The 23,813-nt window shown below is 41.8% G+C and overlaps 1 protein-coding gene across 1 annotated transcript; it reads left to right on the top strand.

Annotated features, from left to right (window-relative positions):
* Positions 1-1,113: 1,113 nt before the first annotated feature.
* On the top strand, positions 1,114-21,303 carry LOC115197066 (wee1-like protein kinase 1-A). The gene is made up of 9 exons (XM_029758240.1): positions 1,114-2,814; positions 5,218-5,438; positions 5,807-5,870; positions 6,061-6,233; positions 6,398-6,666; positions 7,659-7,846; positions 7,973-8,143; positions 18,079-18,224; positions 19,305-21,303. The coding sequence occupies exons 1-9, from the start codon at positions 2,353-2,355 to the stop codon at positions 19,441-19,443; spliced, it is 1,833 nt and encodes a 610-aa protein (XP_029614100.1). The 5' UTR covers positions 1,114-2,352; the 3' UTR covers positions 19,444-21,303.
* Positions 21,304-23,813: the final 2,510 nt, after the last annotated feature.

Here is a 23,813-nt window from a genome sequence, read left to right as displayed (position 1 = left end):
ATGGTCATTACACTTTTTGGTGTTTTGTAATAGATGTCACTTTGTCGATGACACAACAGTTGTCACGCCCTGATCTGTTTCACCTGTCCTTGTGATTGTCTCCACCCTCCTCCAGGTGTCGCCCATCTTCCCCGTTATCCCCTGTGTATTTATACCTGTGTTCTCTGTTACCAGTTTGTCAAGTCAACCAGCGTTTTTTGTGTCTCAGCGACTGCTTTTCCAAGTCTCGCTTTTTCCTCACCTTCCTGGTTTTGACCCTTGCCTGTCCTGACCCTTGCCTGTCCTGACCCTTGCCTGTCCTGACTCTGAGCCTGCCTGCCTGATCACTCTGCCTGACCTGTACCCCACCTCTGGATTTTTGTCCTCTGTCTACCCTGACCCTGCTTGCCGTCTGGTACCGTTGCCCCACCTCTGGTTAACTGACCCCTGCCTGCCTTGACCTGTCTATTGCATTATTAACCTCTCCAATTTAAAATTGACTTGAGTGTCCCTGTGTAAGAATTTCAACGACAGAAGTAAAGACAACACTTCTACTAGTCAGACTCAATCTCACAGGCACAAACATGACTTGAGTCACATTACTCCGGTAACATGAACACATTTTTGGGGTAATCTGTAATATTTTGGTTAAGACTCAGGTCCCAAAAAATGAAATGAAACAATTATACTACATTACTTCTTACTAGTAATACATTTGTTTTGGAAACATTACAAAGCATGCTCATCTGTTTTTTGTGTTTTGTTGGTGTAATTTTAGCACACAAAAAATGGCTGGTAGATTTTTACATTTGTAACATATCATACGATTGTAACGTATTGTACGTTTGCAAATTTGTAACATATTATACAAAACGGATGATGGACATGCAAAAATGAACACAAACTAAATGGAGAGCTCGGATTTACCTACAGAATAATCCGACATGCTCTCAAACCATGTTGCTCATTGGCTAGAGATGGTCCTGCCGGCCTTCCATCTTTGAGGACATGTATTTCCAATGTTAGAGTGGTCACGCTACCATCTTGTCAAAATAATACCTAATCGTTGGTTACACCCACCGAAACGCCCATCTTTTGAAAACTCATGGGTCGTACCCATTGGCTGATGAGTAGGTCATCTCATCAACGGTCGCGGGAAGCACTGCACCATGCGCGTGATAGGAGGAACATTAAAACTATTTTTGTAAACATAGCTAGCTAGTGAATGACTTTTTGTGAAAATACACTTTTCTAGTTTGTAATGTTTTAAAATAGCCGATTCATTTTATTGCGAGTTTACGGGATAATTTTGTGGGTTACTGTTTCTGGACAAGGAGTTGCTGTGCCGGGCAGCCATTTTCCGCCGTAGCTAAAATAACTGACTTAACTCGTAACAAAGATTTTTATAACTAAACCAAGAGACCACAGCTTGTCGTTTCCAATGGGAACAAATGAGTCATCGTGGGTAGAACAAGCAAAGAGGAGGGAAGAGAAGCACGCGCTAGCGATATCCTATTGGCGCGTGCTAGTATATAACTGCATATTTCCGTTAGGGAACGCCTACTCTGGGAAGTGCTCATGTGCAATAACTCTGCCCTTGCACTCTAAACAGCGCAATTTAAAAAAAAAAAACGTTTGTAAAGGCTAAGGTCTACAAAACGTAGTCCACTCTGTTCATAACATATTGGAATTTTAGTAACAGAAAACGGCATTTGGAGAATCTCGGCCAAAACCCATCTTGTTCCCACTTCTCCCAGTGGGCTTCCTTTCACTACCATATTTGGTAGTGAGTGGAACCGAAAAACGGATGCTTCACATTTACACATCCAGTGAAATATCTGTGTCATTGTTTTATCTGTGCTTGTAACGTTGGCTAGTAGGAGTGGCCACGGCATGGGCGTCTAACTAGACTTTTATATTAACGAACGTAGAAAATATATATATACGTATTCGGAGCAAATGTATCAGATGAAAATAGGCTTGCTGGTTATGTAAAATTTGCGATACATCAAGTCAAGATAACGACAAAGTGTTCGGAATGTAAGGTCTAGGAGGTCTCTGAGCAAGTGTGTTTACTTTTTGCCATCTCGTTTGCTACAGTAGCTAATTTACTGTAGCTTACTAGCTAACGTCAATTTTGCTGCGCGGCAGGCCGACGTCGGTTTCTGGACTTTTCTGGTGCACAGTGACTCTTCATATCACACGCTAATAATCGTATTGTGCTAGATACTGGTGGGTAGATAATTTAGCTAGCTAACGTTATAGTTGCATAGTGATTTACGCAGATTAGCTAACAGTTGGTTACAATTTTTTTGTTAGCTAAGTATAAACAACCACATTTTTAAGAATTGATAGCCAGGGTTTAAATGAAAAATGCAGCGTTACAGTTGTCATGGAAGTTTATCTCCCAACGCCCGACCTATACGTCAAAAGTTAGCGTTTGCACCGAACAATGAAGATGACGGCAACAGTACAGGAGACGCATCGGGTTTTACAGAAATTGACTCTCCAATGCGACTGGACAGTGTCGATATTAAACGACTCGAGGACAACAGCCCTCTGAATCGGACTGCGGATGATGTGGAACCGTGCCGGTGGGGCGAAGAAGGATTCAGTTATCCGTCTCAACTTCAGTCCCCCAGTAGCGCTATTTTCATGACGGGCTCCCCGGCGTCACCACGGAAAAACTCTCAGGTGTACGGGAGTTCACCCGAGCGGTCATGCATTCAGGAAGACGGGGACTGCTCGAGCTCACCTATTCCAGACTGCCCCGACATACCTCCACATAAAACCTTCAAAAAACTACTCCTTTATGATACTCCACACACACCAAAGGTTTGAGAACTTTTGATGCAGAAAACCTGCAACCTATAAGAAACATACCCACTATTATTGGCTAATATCGTTTTGACAACTTGGTGCAATGTAGCTAACGCTAGCTAACATTTATGGAGTCATTAGTAGTAGCAATTTTATGCCTTTTCTGATATTTTCAAGAATATATATATTTTTATGATATGATTTGTGCACCATGTGCCACCCTTGTAGTAAGGAAGAATGTAACTATTTATATTGCATTAACGTTGGAGTAGCTATGTTTGCCAGTTTATGCATTTTCTAATATAAATTTCATGAAATGCATAATTTGTGCACCAATTGCCACTCTTGTAGAAAGTAAGAAAATAAAACAACTAGCTTTTGAAAGAACCCACTTTTATAGTGGTGTACAATTACATACACGTCAGTCAGCCTCATTGACCACGTTTACATACACACGCAATATCCCGTTATTATTCGGTAAACTCAAGTATTCTGTTTGAGTGGACGCATATAAACATCATATCCTGTTTTACAATAACCCGATGAAACTTGTCTCAGTTATGCAAAACCCGAATAATATGCCTGAGAGATGCTGATCTTAGATGGGATACTGTTGCATGTAAACATCATATCCCATTTACTGGTGTTTTTCGCTGCACAGGCTGTTTAACATATCATGGGTGTTGTGATGTTTTCATCTTGATTTTTGTCAAACAAATCACTTCACAAAGTAGGTTACCTACAGTTCAGAATTCCACAACTTATTTTGCTGATACTCTGTACTGGATCATATAGCCTACTGGCTACTTTCACTCCTAATTCATATAAGCTTCTGCTTATAATTTCCAACATTGGTAGGCCATATTATAATTTGTCATTTGGAAGGCTGTTTGTTTGTCAACTATAGTTAGATGCATACCTCTTCTCTTCTGTCATAACTTGTTGCCCCAGAAGACTAAATAAAGTAGTGCTCACCAGAATATCTTGCATTGATAGATTGAATGCATTAGTAATCTAGTTAACGCTTGTAAAATTGTCTGTTTTGTTTAGGGACCGTAGAGAAAACAGAATAACTCCAAAGCAGTGGAAAGATTTGTCCTGTATGAAATGTGGTGGTGGTACTTGTAGGATTTTTAAGCCCATAAGAGGGATATGCGCTACTATCTGCAATACTGTGCGCATGTAAACGTGGTTATTGAAACGGCAGTATGGCTTTTGACCAAGGGGCCAGGGTTCCAGTCTGGAAGCACGTTTTTGACTGACCCATAGAGAAGTCAAAGTAGAAAATTCCTAATAAAGACACTTTTTAGTGCACAAAACATCCTCTGAATTACTCAAATTATTATCGCCATGGCCGATTTTAATTTTTTTTTTTTTTCTGACAATATTAACATTTTATATTCATGCTCTGAGATGACCCGCTAGCCAGTGGAAGTGCCGGTTGGCTAGTTAAATTTTAATGTTTTTGTACTTCTACCCAACTTTGATATCCAATTGGTAGTTAGTCTTGTCCCATCGCAGCAACTCCCCTACGGACTCGGGAGAGGTGACGGTCAAGAGCCATGCGTCCTCTGAAACACGACCCCGCCAAGCCGTACTGCTTTTTGACACACTGCTCGCTTAACCCGGAAGCCAGCCGCACCAATGTACGATGTTTCCTCCGACACAACTGGCCCGGACGTTGCTGGGCCAATTATGCACCGCCTAATCGGTTTCCCGGTCACGGCCGGCTGTGAATCAGCCTGGAATCGAATCCAGGGCTGTAGTGACGCCTCAAGCACTGCGAAGCAGTGCCTTAGACCGATGCGCCGCTCGGGAGGCTTAACTAGTCACGCTAGTTAAGCCAAAGATTTTTTATAACTAAACCAAGAGACCACAGCCTGTCGTTTCCAATGGAAACAAATGAGCCATAGTGGGCAGAACAAACAAGGAGTAGGGCAGAGCCAAGCACGAGTCAGCGAGATCGTATTGGCATCTAGTAACATCTGCATATTGGCAGCATGACCTAATGACTCATTGAAACTTGAAATGTTTAAAAAAATGAATAGGCACCTGTTAATGGATTAATAGTAACGCCCTCTTTTGTACAGGTAGTATTGTACAATTACATAACAGCAGGCTGACAGCTAGCCAATTGACTGAAACGTAACGTTTTCAAAAATGTAAAGGTAGTTGTTGTTGGAATAATACTAAAGGCCCAGTGACCTATATTTATTTTATATATATCTCGTCAGTCAGATTCCAAATCAGACATCAGTATTTACATTGAAAGGCATATTTTGATTTTCACTTCAACTTTACTCAATTAGTTATTTATATGTGATGTTATTTCAATTCATTAAGGTTATTTTAACTTTATCTAAAGGCTTGTCTAAGTGTCTCGACATGTCTTGAATATGTTAATTATGTCATTTGCAGAGTTTGCTGAACAAAGCCAGAACTGCCAGAACTGCCAGCTCAGCGTCCTCAAGTAGGAGAGTAGCCCTCTTTGGGAATGTAGAATCCACAGGGAAACCTGGTCTGGACAGCAGGAGAAGCCAGACCCCTTTGGTCAACATCAACCCCTTCACCCCCGAATCCCTCCTCATCCAGTCTGCAACTCAACAGAGGAACAGCAGAAAGAGGGCACACTATAATGAGTATGTCACTCATTAAGCATTGTTAGAATGTAGGACTAACTTTGTTTTTGCCAACTAAGTATTAGACTATCTAGCAATATAACTGAGTCCAATTTTCAACAGACAATAATTGAACACTATCTTATCACTTGATACCTGAATGTGTCCGTATGTCGGTACACACAGATTGTAGCCCATTGTTATTTCTAGCCTGGTTCGTTAAATCCGTTGACAAGCATGAGTACGGCAAAAGTCTGGCAGGAAACCAAGACCCCATCATGGTCACTAATGAACTCTGCCGTGTGTGTGTGTGTGTGTGTGAAGGCTTCAGTGCTGCCCACTGGTGTGTAGAATGTGCGCTAACAAGCTCTTTGTCTTGTCTTATTCAGCTCCTGTGGTGAGGACATGGAAGTGAGTGATGCTGAAACAGAGGAAGAAGTCCTTCCACCAAAGGTAGTTATTTTCTTGTCCTGATTTCTTTACAGCATTGTGGTCATGTTATTTTGTCGATCAGCAAAGCTCTCAGCCTGATGTGCATTTGCGCGTATGCAGTTAAATGGAGTGTAATGTGAGATAATGATAACATGGTGTAACTATATATAATTTGGATGAATATGATTCTCTATTCATTGTCTATCCTCAGAGAATAACCATGATGGAGAGCAACATGAATTCCAGGTATGCCTCAGAGTTCCACGAGCTAGAAAAGATCGGCTGTGGGGAGTATGGTGCCGTCTTCAAGTGTGTGAAAAGACTGGATGGCTGCGTGTACGCCATCAAGTGTTCAAAGAAGCCCCTGGCAGGTTCTGTGGATGAGTAAGTTGGAGTTGATCTATTGCGTATGGACACTCTTGCTGAATTCAGTCTCGAGACTTAAAGCTGGCAATAGCGAGATGTCATATCCACAGTCTTAACAGGCACGGTAAACATCTAACTTGAAGAAATGCCAAATCTTACCACATCTGTTCTTCCCACCGTAGGCAGAACGCCCTCCGGGAGGTGTACGCCCACGCCGTGCTGGGCCAGCACCCCCACGTGGTGCGCTACTACTCTGCCTGGGCTGAGGATGACCGCATGCTCATCCAGAATGAGTACTGCAACGCCGGCACCCTCTCGGACGTCACGGCCAAGAACTACCGGCGGCTCGGCTTCCTGTCAGAGCTGGAGTTGAAGGACCTTCTGCTGCAGGTGACGCGCGGCCTCAAGTACATCCACTCGTCCTCACTGGTCCACATGGACATCAAGCCTAGTAAGTACCACTGAGGGGAAAGCATGAACCTTTTGTATCAGGAGATGAATTTAACAGCAAATAAGAGAAACCAGCACAATGCTCTTGCTTGTGTCAAATTGTTTTCAAGTAAAAAAAATGTTACAGAAGGAACTCTTGTGAAACACATCCCTAATTCAATGCTTAATGCAATTTGTTTGACGTGTTTTTGTCTTAGTCATTGGCTAGTTTCCATCCAATTGGCGACAGATTTTCATGCGATTATTAAAAAATCTGCATAAAAACAATATGTGCGTTTACCCACGAGAGATTCTTCCATCAAATTGACTTGTTGCAGATAAAAGGCTGTGCATGATGACGCACATAAATACTTTTTTGGCGTTTTTAAATTACACACAAAAAAAAAAAGTACACACAAAAAAACAAGTTAAATGGGTTTTCATCGCATTTTCAACTCTACTGATGGTTTTGTCACAATTGTTTTTTTTTTAGCGTTATACAGCGAGTGAGACCACTCTGGTATTGGCACGTGCGCTTCTATCCAACAGCGCTATCTGTGCGCTGTTGGCTAGAGCGCACGTATAGCCTACTACATGAGATTATTATTATGATGGACAAAAGAGCGAGAATATTTGTTTGTCAAACGGCAGCCTTGATATTTATTGGAAAGGACCATCAAGATCATCACCTTGCACTTTCACCACCCTGTGACGGTCATCATCCTTTATTTAATCTGTAGCCTAATAAACTGCATGCTTTTCCCAACGAGTCATAGTAGCAGAACCACAAGTGATTGTGTGACTCCAAGTTTACTTCGCATAATTCATTTTACCGACAAGATCCCACCTTCTCTAGCGTATTTTATTTTGTCGACATTTGGAAGTTTACCGGAAATGTTCTATTTTCATCAGGCCTGTCATTACATTTTTTTTTATCCGACATGTACTTTACCCACATAAAAAGGTTGTATGGAAACCTGGTTAGAAAACTAATTTGCGTATTGTCTCTTTCAGGCAATATTTTTATCTCACGCAAGACGATTGGTAGTGTAGTAGACACGTGTGACGAGGAGGACGAAAAGGATGGACTGGCCACCAGTGTCGTGTACAAAATAGGGGACCTTGGCCACGTGACGAGGTTAAACAATCCTCAAGTTGAGGAAGGTGACAGCAGGTTCCTGGCAAATGAAGTCCTTCAAGAGGTGAGTGTTCTCTCCAGGAGAAACTTAACAGATTCTCCCTGGCTAAAGTGTAGTATTTGATCATTCAAATGGATCATTCAAATGGTTCTCTACAGCTTTCCTAATCACGTCAAGCTTTTCTCCCAGGACTACAGTAACTTGACAAAGGCAGACGTCTTTTCCCTGGCCCTGACTGTGATCAGTGCCTCTGGGGCAGAGCCTATGCCCAGCAATGGGGACAAGTGGCACCAGATCCGTCAGGGAAAACTTCCACCCATCCCACAAGTTCTCTCTCAGCAATTCCTGAGTCTACTCAAGGTAAGAACTATATTAGCCTTTCCTAGTCGATCGGCCCTGCGCAGCCGGAAGTCCATTTAGCGCGAGTGCACTGTTGCAAGCCGGCGATGTACCTCTGGCTGGACTGCATCGTGTTAGCTACCCACTCATGCTGCATATAGGTTGGCTTGTGTTTGGGAACTCCTGGCTTAAGCACACTTGAATAATAACACGTGATCATTAATTTACTGTTTGGTAAAATGTCCATATACAGGCCTTAACCGTCATAGGTTACATTCAGCTAGCATAACTTTGCTAGCTAGCAAAATAGGTTACATTCCGCTAGCATAACTTTGCTAGCTAGCTTACAGCTGAAGCTAACGGCAGTTCACTCTCCTAAAACTTTATTTGTTTTAGTATGCTTAGCAAGATTGTTTCCAAAACCGTTCACTGGTTTAAATTACTTTCTCTTTCTAGAGGAACTGTTGCATGTGAGAGGAGTGTCTTGAGTGACTGGTCTGCTCCAGTTTTAGAGACAATGCACCTTTTTTATTTTATTTATTTTACCTTTGTTTAACTAGGCAAGTCGGTTAAGAACAAATTCTTATTTTCAATGACGGCCTAGGAACAGTGAGTTTATGAAAGAAGAGATTAGGCTGCTTCTATACAAATGTTGATCAGTAGGCTAATGTAAGTCCCAAAATGGAAGGACAATGGATCGCTTGCCATCTGTAGCACCATAGACTCCACTGAAATAAGCCAAAACAAGCTCAATAACTCAAAGCATGCTCACACACCTGTTGAATATGCATTTAACTGTATTGTGAGTAGGCCTATGCCATCTTGATTTTCCCAGTTTATCAAGAGCTTTACCTTTCAAATCAAATTATTACCATTGTTATGTAGTTGGATTGGGAAAAACAAAGTGAAATGTATTGTTTATTTTAAAAATGTATTCATTAACCCTTTACACTTGTAGGAATGGGCCAATATGGATAGGGCTAAATTGAAATGTTTCTTACAGAAGAAATATGAAAGCATATGCATAACCATGGTAGCAATTGAAAGAGAACAGTTTGGGGATTATGGGAACATTATTAGACCAAAGGTGAGGACACAACCGTTCACAAGACTGAGTCCAAACATTATACTGTTGATTCTATGTGCATTTTACATTTACTGTATTTACTGCTGCATTTGTTGATACGAAATCTGAAAATACTCTGGATAAATTCACTAACATAAGACTATTCCTGGAAAATTAGGGTAGGTGCAACGTAAGACCAAAAAAATGACAAGGGTTTGAGTGAGAGGACTAACTGGTGTCTCCAAGGGGCCACACAGCTTTCCAAAGTGTGTACAGTTCCTAAGCAATTTCAATGCACTTTTATGACTCAAAGAAGAGTCTTCAACTATAAGGTACTTTTTTGAGCTCTCCTAGCTGTGCCGTTGAGGAACTAGAGCACACATGTAGGGCTGTGACGGTAATTGAATAACCGTGTAACTGACGGTTATGGATGAAGACTGCCGTGAAAATAAAATAAGGGTGAAAACTGTTTTAAATAGGCTTACTGTCATGGTTTATTTTTATTAACTTTAAAAACAAAAGGCTTATTTTCGTCCGAATAATTGGGAGGAAGGGGGGGGAAAAATACTAGGTCTTGTTTTAAAACTCTGTTCACACCAATTGCGAAATATCGTCCTGCCACAATACGTCAGTTATTTATTCGGGAACAGGTTCAATTAAAAATATATATTTTTAAATCCCATCTTTTCACATGTGAAATTAAGTTGTTGACCAATATAAATTATCTGGGACACTGCCACTGACAGGTCAATTTGTTACGTTTACAATGCAGCACCGTATCAATTTGGCCAATGTGATGACATCACAAATAAGTTTCAAACTATATTGCTGTTTGTCTATATTCATTCGGAAAGTATTCAGACCCCTTGAGTTTTTCCATATTTTGTTTTACGTTACAGCCTTATTTGAAAATAATGAGAAAAACGTATTTAATACAATCTACACACAACACCCCATAATGACAAAGAAAAAACAGGTTTTTAGAGGCACAGACCTGGGGAATGGTACTGAAAAATGTCTGCAGCATTGAAGGTCCCCAAGAACACATTGGCCTCCATCATTCTTAAATGGAAGAAGTTTGGAACCATCAAGACTTTTCCTAGAGCTGGCCGGGCCAAACTGAGCAATCGATGGAGAAGGGCCTTGTTCAGGGAGGTGACCAAGAACCTGATGGTCACTCTGACAGAGCTCTAGAGTTCCTCTGTGGAGATGGGAGAACCTTCCAGAAGGACAACCATATCTGCAGCACTCCACAAATCAGGCCTTTATGGTAGTGGCCAGGCAGAAGCCACTCCTCAGTAAAAGGCACATGACAGCCTGCTTGGAGTTTGCCAAAAGGCACCTAAAGGACTCTCTGACCATAAGAAACAAGATTCTCTGGTCTGATGAAACCAAGATTGAACTCTTTGGTCTGAATGCCGAGCGTCACGTCTGGAGGAAACCTGGCACCATCCCTACGGTGAAGCATGGTGGTGGCAGCATCATGCTGTGGAGATGTTTTTCAGCGGCAGGGACTGGGTGACTAGTCAGGCTTGAGGGAAAGATGAACAGAGCAAAGTACAGAGAAATCCTTGATTTAAAAACTTGCTCCAGAGCGCTCAGGACCTCAGACTGGGGCAACGGTTCACCTTCCAACAGGACAACAACCCTAAGTACATAGCCAAGACAATGCAGGAGTGGCTTCTGGGACAAGTCTTTGAATGTCCTTGAGTGGCCCAGCCAGAGCCCGGACATGAACCCGATTGAACATTTCTGGAGAGGCCTGAAAATAGTTGTGCAGCAAAGCTCCCCATCCAAACTGACAGCTTGAGGATCTGCAGAGAAGAATTAGAGAAACTCCCCAAATACAGGTGTGCCAAGCTTGTAGCATCATACCCAAGAACACTTGAGGCTGTATTCGCTACCAAAGGTGCTTCAACAAAGTACTGAGTAAAGGCTCTGAATACTTATGTAAATGTGATATTTTAATTTTTTGCTAACATCTCTAAAAACCTGTTTTTGGTTTGTCATAATGGGGTGTTGTGTGTAGATTGAGGGGGGGGGGGACTATATGTAATCCATTTTAGAATAATGCTGTAATGTAACAATGTGGAAAAGTCAAGGGATCTGAATACTTTCCGAATGCACCGTATAGGCTACTCGTTGAAGAGATTTGCCTGCGGAGATGCGTGAATTGCACAAAAAGGGAACAGTGAAGAACGATGTGTACTTTTTAATTTAATATATTCTGCTATATATTATAGGCCTGCTAAAGTGAATCTAGGCGACCACCTGTGCTATAGGTAACTCTAAAAGACAGAGGGGGAAAAAAAGGTTTAGCAGAAGTTTACCCTTATCAGTAAGTGGTGACACAGATAACTCACTCAAATGAAAATGTCGTGTCAACATAACCACCCATTGCTTCACAAAAATGTTTCAATTGCTGATCATTAGGCTACGGACAGGTTGCGTGCCTGTTTCTATTTTCTAATGGTCAATTGCATCTTCACAGCTATCTCTATATCAGCCTTAACTTTCCTCTTCAATTTATTTCCATTAGGGCTGTCCCTGACAAAAAAGAACTTGGTCGACCAAGAGTCATCTGAATCGATTGGTTGAAATTTTTAAATGTTTTTTTATTCATATATACAGTTGAAGTCAGACGTTTACATACGTACACTTAGGTTGGAGTCATTAACTTGTTTTTCAACCACTCCACAAATGTCTTGTTAACAAATTATAGTTATGGCAAGTCGGTTAGGACATCTACTTTGTGCATGACGCAAGTAATTTTTCCAACAATTGTTTATTAATAGATTTAGTTCACTTATAATTCACTGTAGTTTACATACACTAAGTTGACTGTGCCTTTAAACAGCTTTGAAAATTCCTGAAAATGTCATCATGGCTTTAGAAGCTTCTGATAGGCTAACTGAGTCATTTGGAGATGTCCCTGTAGATGTATTTCAAGGCCTACCTTGAAACTCAGTGCCTCTTTGCTTGACATCATGGGAAAATCAAAAGAAATCAGCCAGGACCTCAGGGGGGAAAAAACTTTGTAGACCTCCACAAGTCTGGTTCATCCTTGGGAGCAATTTCCAAATGCCTGAAGGTACCACATTCATCTGTACAAACAATAGTATGCAAGTATAAACACCATGGGACCACGCAGCCGTCATACCGCTCAGGAAGGAGACTCGTTCTGTCTCCTAGAGATGAACGTACTTTAGTGCGAAAAGTGCAAATCAATCCCAAAACAACAACAAAGGACCTTGTGAAGATACTGGAGGAAACCGGTACAAAAGTATCTATATCCACAGTAAAACGAGTCCTATATCGACATAACCTGAAAGGCCGCTCAGCAAGGAAGAAGCCACTGCTCCAAAACCACCATTAAAAAGCCAGACTACGGTTTGCAATGGCACATGGGGACAAAGATCGTACTTTTTTGGAGAAATGTCCTCCGGTCTGATGAAACAAAAATAGAACTGTTTGGCCATAATGACCATCGTTATGTTTGGAGGAAAAGGGGGGAGGCTTGCAAGCCGAAGAACACCATCCCAACCGTGAAGCACGTGGGTGACAGCATCATGTTGTGGGGGTGCTTTGCTGCAGGAGGGACTGGTGCACTTCACAAAATAGATGGCATCAGAGGCAGGAAATTATGTGGATATATTGAAGCAACATCTGAAGACATCAGTCAGGAAGTTAAATCTTGGTTGCAAATGGGTCTTCCAAATGGACAATGACCCCAAGCATACTTCCAAAGTTGTGGTACAATGGCTTAAGGACTGCAAAGTCAAGGTATTGGAGTGGCCATCACAAAGCCCTGACCTCAATCCTATAGATACTTTGTGGGTAGAACTGAAAAAGCATGTGCAAGCAAGGAGGCCTACAAACCTGACTCAGTTACACCAGCTCTGTCAGGAGGAATGGGCCAAAATTCACCCAACTTATTGTGGAAAGCTCGTGGAAGGCTACCTGAATCGTTTGACCCAAGTTAAACAATTTAAAGGCAATGCTACCAAACACTAATTGCGTGTATGTAAACTTCTGACCCACTGGGAATGTGATGAAAGAAATTAAAGCTGAAATAAATAAGTCTCTCTACTATTATTCTGACATTTCACGTTCTTAAAATAAAGTGGTGATCCTAACTGACCTAAGACAGGGAATTTTTACTAGGATTAAATGTCAAAGATTGTGAAGAAAAACAGTATGTATTTGGCTAAGGTGTATGTAAACTTCCAACTTCAACTGTATGTATGAGACACATCCTAAATGTTAATCAAATCAAGCACTGAGACACACAAATGACAAGGGAGTCTGACTGCAATTGATCTGATTATGCTGGGCTCAGCCTTAATGCACTGTAAAAAAAAAATATATATATATATTGCAGCAAGTGACTGTGTGACAAGCACCCATTGTGTCTCTCCTTCCTGCTGCAGCGACTACCACAGAACTTGAACTGCATTTATTGTGCTGTCCGTGTTGCTGAAGCTGCAACATAATTACAGCCATTTCTGACTGTAATGTTATGTTACCGAAATCCCCTAATTTTGTTTAGGAAAAATATTCCCTCAACCCTTGCTGTCTTTACATGAAACATGTATGCATCGCATGCACGTGACCAATTGGGACTGACCTATAGCATATCATAATCACATCAATAATTGGTTGTAACAAACTCTGAACACGTGACAGCAAAATGGATGCAGAGGAAGTGGCAAATAAACTTGAAACGGGGGAATGTTTACTGGTTGCTCAGGAGGTAAAGGGGAAGTCTGTGGAGTAAATTTGACTAGAAAATACTGGCGATCAAGTAAGAGTTCCTCTGTCCAGTGTCTGTTCTTTTGCCCATCTTAATCTTTTTTATTTTTATTGGCCAGTCTGAGATGTCTTTTTCTTTGCAACTCTGCCTAGAAGGCTAGTATCCCGGAGTCGCCTCTTCGCTGTTGACGTTGATACTGGTGTTTTGCGGGTACTATTTAATGAAGCTGCCAGTTGAGGACTTGTGAGGCGTCTGTTTCTCAAACTAGACACTCTAATATACTTTTCCTCTTGTTCAGTAGTGCACCGGGGCCTCCCACTCCTCTTTCTATTCTGGTTAGAGCCAGTTTGCGCTGTTCTGTGAAGGGAGTAGTACACAGCGTTGTACGAGATCTTCAGTTTCTTGGCAATTTCTCGCATGGAATAGCCATAATTTCTCAGAACAAGAATAGACTGACGAGTTTCAGAAGAAAGATCTTTGTTTCTGGCCATTTTGAGCCTGTAATCGAACCCACAAACGCTGACGCTCCAGATACTCAACTAGTCTAAAGAAGGCCAGTTTTATTGCTTATTTAATTAGCACAACCGTTTTCAGCTGTGCTAACATAATTGCAAAAGGGTTTTCTAATGATCAATTAGCCTTCTAAAATGATAAACTTGGATTAGCTAACACAACGTGCCATTGGAACACAGGAGGGATGGTTGCTGATAATGGGCCTCTGTACGCCTATGTAGATATTCCATAAAAAAATCAGCCGTTTCCAGCTACAATAGTCATTTACGACATTGACAATGTCTACACTGTATTTTGAATCAATTTGATGTTATTTTAATGGACACTTGTTTTTGAAAAAAAAAATACATTTCTAAGTGACCCAAGCTTTTGAGCGTTAGTGTATATAAACAGTGCATTTGGAAAGTATTCAGACCCCTTGACTTTTTACACTTTACAGCCTTATTTGATAATGGAATAAATAGTTTTTTCCCCCCTCATTTATCTACACACTACCCCATAATGACAAAGCAAAAAATATTAAGTCCCTTTACTCAGTGCTTTGTTGAAGAACCTTTGGCAGCAATTACAGCCTCAAGTCTTCCTGGATATGACGCTACAAGCTTGGCACACCTGTATTTGGGGAGTTTCTCCCATTCTGCTCTGCAGATCCTATCAAGCTCTCTAAGGTTAGATCGGGAGTGTCGCCGCACAACTATTTTCAGGTCTCTCCAGAGATGTTTGATTGGGTTCAAGTCAGAGTGCTCAGGACATTGAGACTTGCGTTGTCTTGCCTGTGCTTAGGATCGTTGTCCTGTTGGAAGGTGATCCTTCGCCCCAGTCTGAGATCCTGAGTGCTCTGGAGACGGTTTATATCAAGGATCTCTCTGTACTTTGGTCCGTTCACCTTTCCCTCGGGCCTGACTAGTCTCCCAGTCCCTGCCGCTGGAAAACATCCCCACAGCATGATGCTACCACCACCATGTTTCACCGTAGGCATGGTTCCAGGTTTCCTTGATGTGCTTCTTGGCATTCAGACCAAAGAATTCAATCTTGGTTTCATCAGACCAGAGAATCCTGTTTCTCATGGTCTGAGAGTCCTTTAGGTGCCTTTCGGAAAACTCCAAGGGGGCTGTTTGCCTTTTTCTGAGGAGTAATTTCCATCTGTCTATTCTACCATTAAGGCCTGTTTGGTGGAGTGCTGCATAAATGGTTGTCCTTCTGGAAGGTTCTCCACATAGGAACTCTGGAGCTCTGTCAGAGTGATCATCAGGTTTGTGGTCACCTCCCTGACCAAGGCCCTTCTCCCCTGATTGCTCAGTTTGGCCAGCTCTAGGAAGTGTCTTGGTGGATCCAAACTTCTTCCATTTAAGAATGATGGAGGGTAGTGTGTTCATGGTCCTTCAATGCTCCAGATATATTTAGGTACCCTTGTCCAGACCTGCGCCTCGACACAATACTGTCTCGGAGCTCAATTTCGAGTCCTCATAGCAAAGGGTCTGAATATTTATGTAAATAAGGTCATTTCATTTTTTGATGTTTTAATACATTTGCAAGAATTTCAAAGCCTCTTTTCACATCGTCATTATTGGGTGTTGTGTGTAGATTGAGGATTTTATTTAATTCATTTTAGAATAAGGCTGTTTTAACGTAACAAAATGTGGGAGAAGGTCTGAGTACTTTCCAAATGCACTGTGTGTATTGATGGCCTGCGTCTGAGGGAGGGAGCAGCGGTGAGGCTGTCTCACCTGACTCACCATCCCTCCGCTCTACCTCCCGCCGCTGAGAAAAGGGGGCAGTCTTCCTGCTGATGGCGAAGCTCAAGTTGCAATGCATTATTTCTGCCTCACTCACCTCACGCACCAATGTTGTTACTCCTATGACCAGAGAAAGTGAAATATTCCTTGCTATTAAAAAAGACAGCCGCTAATAATAACAATGCAAGCTTATCGTACACTAATTCATTGCAACTGCAAAACTGGTTGTAGGGGGAATGCGCGTTTTATGGCTTAAAGTGTTGACCAAAGTGTTCTAAAATGGATTCAAATGTTTTTTTCCCCCTCATCAATCTACACACACTATCCCATAATGACAAAGCAAAAACACTTTCCTCTTACACTTAGCAAGCTAGCTAGCCAGCTAAATAACGATTAGCATTAGCAGCTAACAAATTATTTTAGCAGCACCTTGTTAAGAAAAAACAAACTAGCAGATACACTAACTGGTCATTTATAGAATGCTTGTGGAAAGCAGCATGTCACTAACATTGTTACATCCATCTAACCATGCAGAGTGTAAGGCAAAGTGCTTGTGACTCCATGGTCGAACTGCTCTCTCCTTGAGTGACGGCAGGGCTTGGTGTGGTTAGCGGCATGGAGGAGATGACTCGTAGCAAACAATTCAACTATAAAAACGGAAATTATACCTGCCGGAGTTGTCTTTCACATTTAACAAACCAAACAATGAAATACTGTTATAGAAGAAAGTAAAATCTCAAACTGGGCCATGCAACAATACTGGTATATAGTAAAATACAGTATACCGCCCGTCCCTAATTTGAAGTTAAGGAAAGGTTCATACATTTTTGGGAAAGGACAAATGTGATTTGCTTATGTGTCTGAGTGGGATGTGATGCAGGCGGCTTTGATTGATGGGTCCTTTCTGGTGGGTGTGCGTGCGTGCGTGTACGAGTTCACTAATTCTTTATGTCCATTCAGAAAGTTTCCTAAAATAAGCCTAGTGTCTGGACTTCATCTCTTTAATCCGATAGAAAAAAAGTTATTGCACATACGCTGAGCCTGCAACGAGAAATGACAACCGGTGTCAGTTTTGTGTTTCCTCTCTTGTTAATTGGGGTGCAACTGAATGAAACGTAGACACGCTCCTTTCATGATTCATCCTATTGGCTGCATAGCCTATACCCTAATATTTTCAGTAGCATATTTTTCCAGTAGTATAGGATTTCTCTCATTAATGCGTCCTCCTTAGCCACTTTGAACAACATATTGCCACAGAGAATGACCGCAGCAGCGTTGGTGACGTTGTGCGAATTGTTCGGAAAAGTGGAGGTGGAAAAAAGCATTTGACTTGAATGGTTTAGTGCGTCAATCGGAATCCTTTATTTTTTTAATTACCCTCCAATTTGAAATGTCTTACCTTGTATACTAGACTAATATTTAGAGGTAATAAATAACATGAATAATGACTTTCTACTGATAACTAAGTGTAATAGTAAAGTCACAGAGAAAAGCCATGTTTCTTGTATACATGGGAAATGTTGTCATTAAAATCTTCAAATGTAATGATATAAAATATCGGCCTCCTTGACCCCCGAAAATCGGTGTTGGTATCAGCCCCCAAAAATCCATATTGTTTGTTCTCTTCCTATACATTTCTGTGCCACTGCCCTTCAGTGGCGCTCACTGTCCTTGTGTAAGACAAACTGATGAAGCTGTGTGATATTGAAAGGGATACAGTTCATTTGAAGTACGCATTCACGGTCAAGTCTACACCTGTTGTATTCGGTGCATGTGATAAATAAAATTGTTATTTGAACTGTGCTCTCAAACATCCATTGAATTGTGTTAGCCTTTTCATTATTGCTAGCTAGTACTAATCTTTATTTTTTTCTCCTTCACCCTGCAGCTGATGATCCACCCTGACCCCGCCAGGCGGCCGTCCACCTTTGACCTTATCAAGCACCCAGTGCTGTTGACGGCAGCTAGAATGAGTGCCGACCTGCTCCGTGTGGAACTCAACGCAGAGAAGTTCAAGAACGCCCTGCTTCAGAAGTAAGTACAGAATGGCACTGAAACCACGTGAAACAACGATCGAATGTAGCACAATGTTTTTCCTGGAAGGTTGTTGTTTTTGTCAACACACTAAAGGCAGTGGTTAGCTAGTTTTTGCTCTTGCTTTTACATGGGCATACAGAGGCAAGTTTGAGGAGCGGAATAGCCTACAACCTGTCAGACGGCGTGAGAACAGCCCCTCAAAAAAAGCTGATACTGGAGTGAAGCGTGCTTTTTGTAAGCCCAGTCAGTGTGCAACGTAATTCTAAATGCAATCGTGTTTTAAACAGTTTTGATGGCCACGATATTAAAAATAGCTACTATTTTTATTTCTTAATCACGACTCATAATTAAAGTGCGCTTTCCATTCAAGCGTATAGGCTATAGTCAGTGGTAGGCAGGCTATCAGTGTGTCACCCACCACTGCAGTATGAGCTTGAGGCAGTATGATTGTTTTAAACCTGAACGGTTTACTTTACTTCAAATAATGAGGCGCGTCTTACCTTGCTTCATAGTAGCCTAGCCAAAATCCAACCATAGCAACGTGGAGGGAATTATTTTATAAAGACTTCCTCGTGCCATTAACCAGCATTTCTCTCCCGTTCTATTGGTTTTCACATCAACTTTCTTTCGTTGTCCGGAAGCCAAAGGCACAATCCTAGTCATATTAACAACCCATCCTAGTTGTTGCTATTGAATTCCCCCTCTAAGTTTCTAACACAACTCACATTAGGGGAATTGTTTAAAACTATGTTTTCCCTCTAATTGCATTTTGGCAAATGTTTGAAAAGGAAGTTTTATTAGCTGCTTCATTACAGGAGTTACATGGTCAGTAATAGGCTATAGCCTTTTGAATGTTAAGACGATAGGCTTGCTATTGTTGCATGTTTCCATTAAACTCTTAATGAAACATGTCAGTTCCTTGTATGCATGCATAGTATTTTCTGTTTGTCACGTAATTTTACTGTTTGGAAAATGTTTTTACCGGTTAATAAGGGTCGGTTAGTCTGCAGCAGAATTTACAAAAATGTGCATCCCTAATTCAGGGTTTGTCTAACTGTTGTACATTGCTTTCCCCAGGGAGCTGAAGAAGGCCCAGATTGACACAACTGCAGCTGAGGAGAAAGTTCTGACCGGCTCCACTGTCCAGTCTGACCCCAAAACCTCCAGACTCGTCGGCAAGAAGATGAACCGCTCAATGAGCCTGACCATTTACTGAGACTGACTCAAACACAGATCCCCCCCCCCCCGAGTGGGGAGCAATATTGGTGCTGGATCACGGACTGAAAACAAACATCTTGAGTGTCCGACTACGTATTCTGTTCGATACAAGTGGTGTGGATTCTACTTAAGGCAGTGGTCACCAACTTTGCTGGGTCAAAATGCAAGCTGCGATTTAGCGCAGATTATTTATTTTTATTTGACTTCAAAACGTACTACGCCTATGCAACATTAACCAATTGAAAACAGTTCTGTAACAATTAGGTTTGTGCAGTAGTCTATAGGCCCAATTCGTTATCACTGCAAATTGGCTATGCTTGAATTGCCCTGCCAATGTATATATTTTTTTTAGATGTGGTATATGGTCACACTGGTAATAGACAAGCTGTTAATAAGGCAAGCTTATCGGGACACTTTGCTGCACTCGTTCATTGCAGCATGAATGGAAGTAGGGAGAACGTGCATTTTATGGCTTCTAAAAATGTGGAACAAAGTGTTGACGGTGCTGAATAACAACTTAAACATGAACTTACTCATAAAAACAACTCTGACGTATTCGTTCTCTCTAGTCATGGTTTTAAAACTTCCGAAATCTCACAGTATCAACTTTGGTGTGCGTTCAAGGTTTATTTTTACAGTACGGTTCGATGATACAGCAGACACAGTGATCTGAGCTATCTGATTGGCCAGCGGTAGGCCTATAGGTGCTGTTGATTTGCTCTCGGGGCCTGCCGAGTAGGCAGAGATCTACCTTCAGACATGAAATGGGAACACTTCGCCTTCCCGGATCTATGGCTGCTGAAACAAGTGCACCTACTGCCAACAGCGCAAAACAAATAAAGAAAAATGGGAACGCAAGGCTTTGTTTTAATTTTTACAGAAATGTTTGGCGCTTGACTAGGAATGCCTTGGAGATCGACCAGTCGATTGCGATCGCCCGGTTGGTGACCTGTACTAAGGGTACAGCCAAATGGGCCCCTTTTCCACTGGTCACAGGGGACTTTACCCTGTCTCAATGCTGTGCCTTTCTTGTCCAACTCTGAGACTGAGACTTTGCCATACTCAATCAGTACTGACTTGTCAAACAGTCAGTTCTGTAGGAAAACTTGGCCCTTTCAATCAAATTACCAGTAATCCTGGTGGTGGACTTCTCATTCCTTACTGTACCTATTCTTTGTCAGCCCCAAATCTAAGTAGATTGGCGAGGCTCTCCACTGTAGTCCCTGCACTTCCTTGAAAGCCTAGTCTTGCTCTTTGTTGGAGAGGGGCACAGAGAAGCCCTTCTCAGTGTGTGTGAATGTAGCAGACCACAGATGTGCGCACCTTACTGCCTGATGTCAGCCATCCGAGGGTCTGGATCTGACAACGCTTTTAATTAAGAGCACTTTGAAGGCAACGGGGGAACTTGCCACACACAACCTGCTGCTAATCATGTTTGTCTGTGTTCAATGGGGTTGATGGATTTTATTTTTTTTTCTCCAGTTGGGGTAGTTTTAAATCATTGCTATTAAGTTCACCTATGATCATATTCTGTGTATCATAATTATATACTTTTGAAGAAATGTTCACTTTTTTTTCTCTTCTGAGTCTAAATGGATCATGCAATACATGTAAGAAAAGTGTGTATCAAACCCGTTTTAAAAAATGTTTTACTTTCATTGCCAGTATTACAACTGGTACATTTATAACCGCCAACCCTGCCTGTGTTGCATTAAAACAATCATTCTTCTGTAGGTTCACCTGTTTTGTGATGAATTGCCTTTTCATTTTACTGTCACTGCAAGGAGCCTGTTTAACATTGCTAAAGGTTATTGCTTATAGCCTGTATTTTCTTTTTAATAAATTTTTATCAAATGCATTCTTCATCTCACTTTATATTACATAAAACTGTGTATGCCCCTTAATTAAGTACTATACAACCATGGACAGGGAAATAGTAAGCTATGGTCTTTCCTATTGTATATTTAAGCGATAAGGTCTGCGGAGGTGTGGTGTATGGCCAATATACCACGGGTAAGGGCTGTTCTTAAGCGTGACATAACACGGAGTGCCTGGATACAGCCAGGAAAATTGTTAGCTTTATTTTTTTTTTTTATACATAATTAAGTTTCCAGATAATAGGAAGCGTTCTATAACAATGAATCCTTAACTCCGTGATGCCTAATGCTAGAAACAAACTTTAAAATGCCCACAAAAGACCTGACTCTGATACATATGGGGATACATTGATTCGTCTCTACATCCTGATGCTGAGCTGCGGCCTTCAATATTCGGAGACAAAAAATGTACTTTGCTATTCTGTCCCTATTAATTGAGCTTTTCACTTTCCCGAAAAGAGAATATGTTCAAACTCGGGCAGCTTTTAGGGAAGGCCTTCTGTTGTTAGGTTAAGCAACGGATGAGTATCCAGCAGTTGAAGCTTACATTTTTCTGCGTCGGTCGTGCCTCTGGGTGGAAAAGTAACTTTTGAAAGTGCCATGCTTTGATTCATAAGGATGTCTAATATTGTATTATTTGCAAATAGCAACCGTTTCGTTGCAAACAAGACATTCTGGTTAGACATTGGAGAAATATGGCAGAATGCCTATGTCTCTGTCCATTCTTAACTGAAGGTTTTATTTTCATTAGGCCTATACACTTGCCTAGTTAAAGGTTAAATAAAATGTAACATTTAAAAAAAAAAATACACGTCGGAAATTCTTTGTCTATCCTAGGTCGACAGAACATACAGGCAGTGGTGGTTCTAGCTTGTATGGCTCCCTGGGCGAACCCCCCTTCAGCGCCCCCCGCCAACAAAAAAACAAACCATTCTGCACTAACTGTAATTTTTATTCAGACTTTTGGAACAACACAAATAACCATAACATTTGAAACTATATAAATATAAAAATTATATACAAAAATAAGACTCATAAATATCAAAAAGAAGTAAGGAAGACAAATGGAGACAAATTTGTGTTGATTTGGCACTCGAGCAACAATACATTACCCATCCCCCAACACTGTCAACCAAGAGTCAAGACTAAACCAGTTCACCTTGGTGGTGTGCAGACAGGTTTTATATTATTCTTAATGATTTCGCACAAACCAGAACAAAATGCAAAAATATGTCTGAAACTATATATTCACAGTATTATGAATGAATTGTGGATTATTTGGTAGCATATCGTAGTGTGACTGATTTTACTAATTGCATTAATACTGTACAAAGTTAGAGGTGCACTATTTGATAGATTGCCCCGCTCGCCCCTACCTCGGCTTCCAGTGGGGAGACCTGAGGTCAACCTACCCCCGTCCCCTACCTCGGGCTTCTAGTGGGGAGACCTGAGGTCAATCTACCCCCGCCCCCTACCTCGGGCTTCCAGTGGGGAGACCTGAGGTCAACCTACCCCCGCCTCCCTACCTCGGGCTTCTAGTGGGGAGACCTGAGGTCAACCTACCCCCGCTCCCTACCTCGGGCTTCTAGTGGGGAGACCTGAGGTCAACCAACCCCCGCCCCCTACCTCGGGCTTCTAGTGGAGAGACCTGAGGTCAACCTACCCCCGCCTCCCTCCCCATCTCAAACTTCTGAGTGGGAGACCTTCCCAGGCAGTAGCCTGCCTAGCTCACAAACTACAATCAGGGCGCCCACTCCGACAAGGTTAATTGACCCACAGGTCCACACGGTGACATGATATCATTGACGTGACGTGCAAATGAGCAATAGAACACCGATCGCGCAAACGTCACCATTCCAATTGTTTTGTGCGGGCGCCCCGTGCCACCCCCGGCAAGATGCCGCCTATACTTAAATCGGCAACTGCATACAGTGCTGCTCTGCTTCAAATCATTTTTTTGGGTGCCGGAAGAAATTAAATCTACTTTCACCCATGCCCATGGTATAGAGTGTGATATACCACTGTTTTCAGCCAATCAGCATTCAGGGCTCGAACCAGCTGGTTTATAATTAAGCAATGAGTCCTGAGGGTAAGAGCTGTTCTTAGGCACTGGTTATCTGTACTGCAGAAATGGAACATAAATCGCAGAAAATAGATGTGATGGCAGCTGGGGGTGTGAGGTTTGACTTCAGAAGAGTTACAGGGTGTGTTGAGTGGTGGTGTCTCGTCCCCTCAGTTCATTGGCCTGGGGTAGGTTCAGAAAGGGTTATTAAAGTAGTGAAATAAGGTGTTGGGATTTAATGAGTGTAGGGTTAATTGTTTTTTTTCCTGTTTCCCCTTTTCCCATGTTGTATCACAAAGTGTAATGGATTCATACTATAGTTCAGTTTGGGGCGGTAATGTTACATATTCGATGCCAACCGCTGTGATAACTCACCGAAGAAGAAGAGACGTTTGCTCTCTCCCTCGTCGCTGAGCGGTGCTACAAGCT

This window comes from Salmo trutta, chromosome 7 (genome assembly GCF_901001165.1).
Source record: "Salmo trutta chromosome 7, fSalTru1.1, whole genome shotgun sequence".
NCBI classification, from domain to species: Eukaryota; Metazoa; Chordata; class Actinopteri; order Salmoniformes; family Salmonidae; genus Salmo; species Salmo trutta.
The sequence above is the reverse complement of the archived record's forward strand: the minus strand, read 5'-3'. Positions and strand labels throughout refer to the sequence as shown.